Here is a 6,302-nt window from a genome sequence, read left to right as displayed (position 1 = left end):
TACTTCAGCTTCCTGCTGCGTGGCAGTTAGCTGACCGCGCCCTACATCTCCCCCTTTTTTATTTACTAGAATCACCAAGCAGAATGTAGCCCGTACAAGTGTTCACCTCATGATGTGCTCACTGTTCGAGGGCAGCCTTCCGTTGGCATGTCTGAGACACCTTCCTGCGTGCAATGCCAACAAGGGCTGCAGGGTGCAAAGGCTGACTCAGAATAAGTTTTGATTCCCTATAGAGGTGCAATGGCAACAGGGCCTCTCCGTGCAAGGGCAATCCATTCGAATTGTTTAGGACGGAGATCCAGGCTGCGGGAGAATCACCTTCACTAACAGCCAAAAGTGCTTGAGTGAGTAGGACCTTATCTCGATGTGCCCTGACGCGCATGCGACAGACCAACCAGAGACATATTATAATCCCAAATATACAGCAGAGCCCAAAGATCCCCACCCCTACCCACTCTTTAAAGAAGGAAAAGGCAGAAGAGAGCCAAGAGGTAAAATCTCCAAAGGTAACGGGTTCCAGCTTGGTAGCATTCAGTTGCATAATCTGAATCTTTTGCTTAAATATCATCCGTTCAGCTTCTTGAGACCAGTTTCCCTTTAGGAATTCTCCAATCTAATCCTTTGTGGAATTCCAACTAATACAAAGACTTCGATTCAAAATAAAATCACTGGCATTATACGGTGCCCAGTCATAATTCAATGGCTGGGTACAGGCCGTATTCATTTCACAACTAGTGGAATAAAATATTGGAAGAACTCTGCTCTGAGAGTGAACCGGCATGGGAACTGGCCAGGTCCGGCTAATTCCTCAGAACGTCATATTCTCTGCCCTAAGCAAGGGAAGAATCATCAGGAACATCCAGCTCAGCATCTTCTCTGAAGTTTTCTTCAACAATTCTCGTCAGTCTTGATGGCACCCAGATCGGATCTTGATCCTGTGGGGAGACACAAAGAGATCCCCTGGATCGAGTAATAACACGATCCGGGCCCTTCCATTGATTGGACAACACATCTTTCCACATCACTTTGCCATAATTTTTATGGTTTGTTGCCACATGGCGTTCAGCAGAGGTTTCTTTATCATCATTTAAATGTAAAAAATTTATGGTAAATAAGGCAAGTGAAAGTCTCTGTCTAGGGGTACAGTTCTCTGCGATTCCCCCTTTTTGTTTTATTAAGAGTTCTTTAAGCGTGCGATTTGTGCGTTCTATAATTCCTTGTCCTTGTGGATTATAGGGCAAGCCTGTAATATGAATCACCTGCATTTTTTGACAAAAAAGAGCAAAGCTTTTGGAAGTATAGGCTGGGCCATTATCAGTCTTAATCTTAGCAGGTTTGCCCCACGCTGCCCAAGCTTCAAGGCAGTGGGTAATAACATTTTGAACCTTTTCTCCAAAAAGAGGCGTGGCATGTACCACTCCAGAACAGGTATCCACTGAAACATGTACATATTGGAGCGTTCCAAAGGAGGAAACATGGGTAACATCCATTTGCCATAATTCATTTGGAAGAATGCCTCTGGGGTTAACCCCAGTCTTTTGGGTAGGCAAAAATTGGGCGCAAGCAGAACAACTCTTCACAATATTCCTAGCCAAAGCTCTGGTAATGTTAAATTTTTTTCTTAAGACTGTAGATGACACATGATATAGCTTATGAAACTCTTGAGCCTGTGTCGTAGAGTCTAGCGCTGTTAGAGCGCGTGTGGCCAGATCAACTTGTTCATTAGCTTTAGCCATGGGGCCGGGTAACAAAGAATGAGCCCGAATATGGGTAATATAAAAGGGATGTTGACGATGTAATATTTGACATCTTATTCCTGTCAACAAGGAAGCTACAGTGCTAGATGTTTTAACAAAAGAAATAACTTCTAAGTGCTTAACAGCATTCACCACATATAAGGAATCAGAAATTAAATTAAAAGGCTCTTGAAAGCGTCTAAAAACTTCTAAAACTACTTGACATTCAACCACTTGAGGAGTATCAGGTCGACATTCAATGATCACTGGTTGTTTTCCTTGGACCATATAAGCTCCTTTTCCCGTTTTAGACCCGTCTGTATAAATGGTCAAAGCATTAAACAGTGGCTGATCTACAGTAATTCTTGGGAATACAACAGGTTGTTGAGTCACAAACTTCAAAAGTTCACTCTTTGGCAAATGATTATCAATAATACCAGAAAATATACATATAAGTATGGACCACTCGGAAGTAGTTGCTGCTAGCACTTCTACTTGATCTTTCGTATATGGGACTACAAGCCTTTCGGGCGTTCTTGCAAAAGAGGAAACACATTGCTTAATACCCAATAAGGCGACCTCGGCAACCATAGATGGGTAATGTGACAAAGTTCTCATTCCCATAGATTTGGTGTGAATCCACAATAAAGGTCCACTTTGCCAAAGAACACCAGTTGGAAACCCCAAGGTAGGAAGAATACACATCCAAACAGGTTGAGAATCATCACAGCGTTCTAATTGTGCATTTGTAATAGCTTGTTCTACCTTTTGAAGTGCCTGATGGGCTTCTGGGGTCAATTGGCGTGGGGAATTAAGATCAGGATTTCCCTCTAATACACTAAACAAAGGTTTTAGATCCAAGCGGGTTAAACTTAAATATGGCCGAATCCAATTCACATCTCCAAGTAACCTTTGAAAATCATTTAATGTTTTTAAGCAATTAGTCCTAATCTCAATTTTTTGAGGTACTATCTTATTCCTATGTACAGTAGCTCCTAAAAAATTTACAACATCTCCCTTCTGTATTTTTTCGGGAGCAAGAAATAATCCCCTATTCCCTAAATATTTGATCAAAACGCCTAAGGCCTGTTCAAGCAACTCCATACAAGGGGCTGACAATAAAACATCATCCATATAGTGAATAATCCTAACTTTAGGAAATTCATTTCTTACTGGTTGCAAGGCCATGTCAACATAAAGTTGGCACATAGTAGGACTATTGGCCATACCTTGAGGGAGCACAACCCAATGATATCTCTTATCGGGCTGTTCATGATTAACAGAGGGCAGAGTAAAGGCAAATCTTTCTTTATCTCGACTATTCAAAGGAATAGAAAAGAAACAATCTTTAATATCTACTGCTATAACAGGCCAGTTTCGCGGAAGAGCTGTCAATACTGGCAAACCACGCTGTATAGGCCCCATAATTTGCATTTGCTGATTTATAGCTCGCAGATCATGAAGCAAACGCCATTTCCCTAATTTTTTCTTAATAACAAAAATCGGAGTATTCCAGGGTGACTGGGAGGGTTCTAAATGCCCTAATTGTAGCTGCTCATCCACTAGTTTGGATGCCGCCTCCAGCTTTTCCTTTGACAAAGGCCACTGAGGTACCCACACAGGTGTTGTGGTCCTCCATGTAATAGAAATCATAAACTCAGTGACCCTTGAGAAAAACCCAAGCCTCGGCGGTTTAAATTTCCGCGGGCTTCTATAGGGGCGGTCATGCCTTGTAACTTACGTCCTATCCCTCTATTAGGTATAAATCCCGATTTAAGCATAATATTTTGTGCGACTTCAGAATAATCATTAGTAAGTCTAAGTTTCATTTGACTTTGTACATCCCTTCCCCATAAATTAAATGGCAATCCCTCAACCACAAAGGGTTGAAATCTTCCCTTCTGATCTTTAGAGATCCAAGTTAATTCCTTGGAGCTAACTTTGGGTGTCTGTGCATATCCTAGACCTTGCAAGGTTTGAGAAGACTCTTGTAGGGGCCAAGAGCCTGGCCAATCTCTAGTGGTAATAATGCTCCGATCTGCTCCGGTGTCTACCAAACCTGAAAATGTTTTTCCTTCTACGATTAAATTCATCATAGGACGATCATCAAGGGATAATGACAAAAAGGCTAAATCAATTCCAGTGGATCCAAAACCCTTGGATCCTCGTTCTGCAGAACATGCGGGATAATTTTCATGAAAAGAGGGCAAAATTAACAATTGAGCTATCCGATCACCAGGGGCTATAGTAATGATCCCTCTGGGGGATTGACACATTACCTTAATAACTCCGATATAATCAGGATCAATCACTCCGGGGAGGACAATAAGTCCTTTCAAAATAGAGGAGGATCGTCCTAACACCAACCCAACCGTCCCTCTAGGTAGTGGTCCTTTCATGTCTGTATCTATGGGCTGTATGCCCATGGTTATTGTTAATACCATTCTGGAGGTGGCACGGAGGTCCAACCCTGCGGAGCCTGACGTGGCTCGCCTTGGGGTCGGAGTGGCTGAAGGTTCACACTCTCGTGGGCCCCAAAAATCTTCGGGCCCTGGGACCGGGGGCCCGTTATCCCGTTTTTTGAATTGGCTGTATGGATATTTCTTGGATTAGCTACCCGTGCAGCGGGCTGAATGGGCTGCCCATTTATATCTTTAACAGATCTACATTCATTAGCCCAATGTTTTCCTTTTTTGCATCTAGGACAAGTTCCTGGAACTCTTTGAGCTTGTAGCATTTTAGGTCTCACACCTGCATTTTTGCACTGTTTCTTAATGTGCCCAGGCTTTCCACATTGGAAACAAACCCCTGACTTGGTAGGGTTCTGTACGCTGTGGGCGGCAGCCAGCACAGCCGCAGCAAGCCCTGTATTAGACAAAGGCCCTCCGATCTCTCTACATGCTTTCATCCAGGTTTCAATGCCCTTCCCTTTATAAGGTGTTATCGCTCTGCGACACTCTTTTGTGCATTGTTCATAAACTAATTGTTTTACTAATGGCATAGCCTCATCTACATTACCAAAAATCCGTCCGGCAGCCTCCATCATTCTAGCTACAAAATCGGAAAATGGTTCTGTGCCGCCCTGTATAATCTTGGTTAAATTCCCTGAAACTTCTCCTTTGTTGGGGAGGGCTCGCCAGGCCCGCATGTTAATTTCGTTTATTTGGCTGTAAACTTGCACAGGGAACATGGTCTGATTATTTATCCATTGTCCCTGTCCCAACAGCATGTCAACATTCCAGGCCGGCTGCCCATTGGCAGCATTCTCCCGCGCCTGACTATGTGCTAGGTCAGACACGATTGATTTCCAATCTAGGTATTGCCCCATCGTTAAGCAAGCGCGGGCAATATCCTGCCAGTCTGTAGGTGTTAACGCATTTCGCGTGAGGCGCTGCAACAACATGATAGTGTAATTGGCGGACACGCCATCTCTTTTAGCCGCTTCTGCAAGATCCCTAATGAGCTTATGATCTATCATCTCACAATATCGTTGGCGTGTAGCTGGATCTTCAAACACGGGGAAAGCAGTGGCCAACTGGGACCATGCTTCCCGAGGAATAAAAGTACACTTTGGCATAGGAGGGGGAGCATTAGCTGCCGCAACTGAGGTGGAGGCCTGAGCAGGGGCGGAAGCTCTAGCCTCCGCAGGATTAAAATATGGTGGGCTAGCGAGCGGCGGCATGTACCAATGCCCATACCGCTCTTGTTCATATGCCGCGGCCGCTCCTTCTAAATCTTCCTCCTCTCTAGGATTTAATTCATCTTGAAACAAATATAATTCCTTAAACTCATCTAGGATTGGATATAATCCTGGCACCGTTTCTTGCTTTTCCTTTTGTTTTCTTTTTTCTCTTTTCATAATTTCAGGCCTATCTACCGTAGTCCCTGTTTGTTCATTCTCTGATGCGCTATCTTGACACATGCTAAGAGCCTTGCGTCCTCGTTGAATAATTTCTTCACATTTTCCTTCCTTTAGGCAAGAAAGTATCATGCTCCACAAGGGGAGAGCGCCTCGAGAGAGTTCTCCCCTTGTGTTACACTCCTCTAGGTCTTTTCCGAGTTTTTCCCATGACGGAACAGTCAAGCTGCCTGATACCCCAAACCACGGCGTGGCACTTTCGATATCTTGTAGCAGCCTACTTATGGTTTTATGAGAGAGCTTTAGCCCTCGGTCCCTTAAAAGGGCTTGAATAGGCTCATGAAAATCAGTTGTAGGCTCCGTGGACGAACTATTCCCCATTTTGCGCCCTTATCTACGAGCGACTTATTAAATTGGAAAAATGCTTGACTTATCTATCGGCCAGGGAAGACACACTCGATCGGGCTGGTGGCACCGTAGCCACAAGCAAACGAAAAATATGAGAAACACTAAAAGGACAAAAGCGAAAGTAAAAACTTCAGGCTCCAAACCCCCGAAAAACATACCTGACTGGACTACTCACCGACGGTTCACTCCGTGTGTCGAGTTCTGAATCGGTCCTCCATGCAGGGCGCGAAGTTCCCGGGTTTCGGCACCAAATGCGGCGAGCCGCCTCCGACCAGCAGAATGACGAGTCGCCACACGCA

The 6,302-nt window shown here is 44.3% G+C and overlaps 1 protein-coding gene across 1 annotated transcript; it reads right to left on the bottom strand.

The window, feature by feature from the left end:
- Positions 1 to 4,566: 4,566 nt before the first annotated feature.
- LOC113617048 (igE-binding protein-like) lies at positions 4,567 to 6,278 on the bottom strand (the record flags this gene model as incomplete). The annotated part of the gene is made up of 2 exons (XM_027100378.1): positions 6,013 to 6,278; positions 4,567 to 5,973 (listed from the first exon to the last, which is right to left on the bottom strand). Coding segments are annotated over exons 1-2 (1,554 nt in total), but the record flags the coding sequence as incomplete, so codon positions are not given.
- Between the last annotated feature and the right edge of the window lie 24 nt (positions 6,279 to 6,302).

This window comes from Aethalodelphis obliquidens, unplaced genomic scaffold (assembly GCF_003676395.1).
Source record: "Aethalodelphis obliquidens isolate GAN/ISIS:26980383/991018 unplaced genomic scaffold, ASM367639v1 scaffold1462, whole genome shotgun sequence".
Classification (NCBI taxonomy): domain Eukaryota; kingdom Metazoa; phylum Chordata; class Mammalia; order Artiodactyla; family Delphinidae; genus Aethalodelphis; species Aethalodelphis obliquidens.
This window is presented reverse-complemented; position numbering and strand designations above follow the sequence as displayed.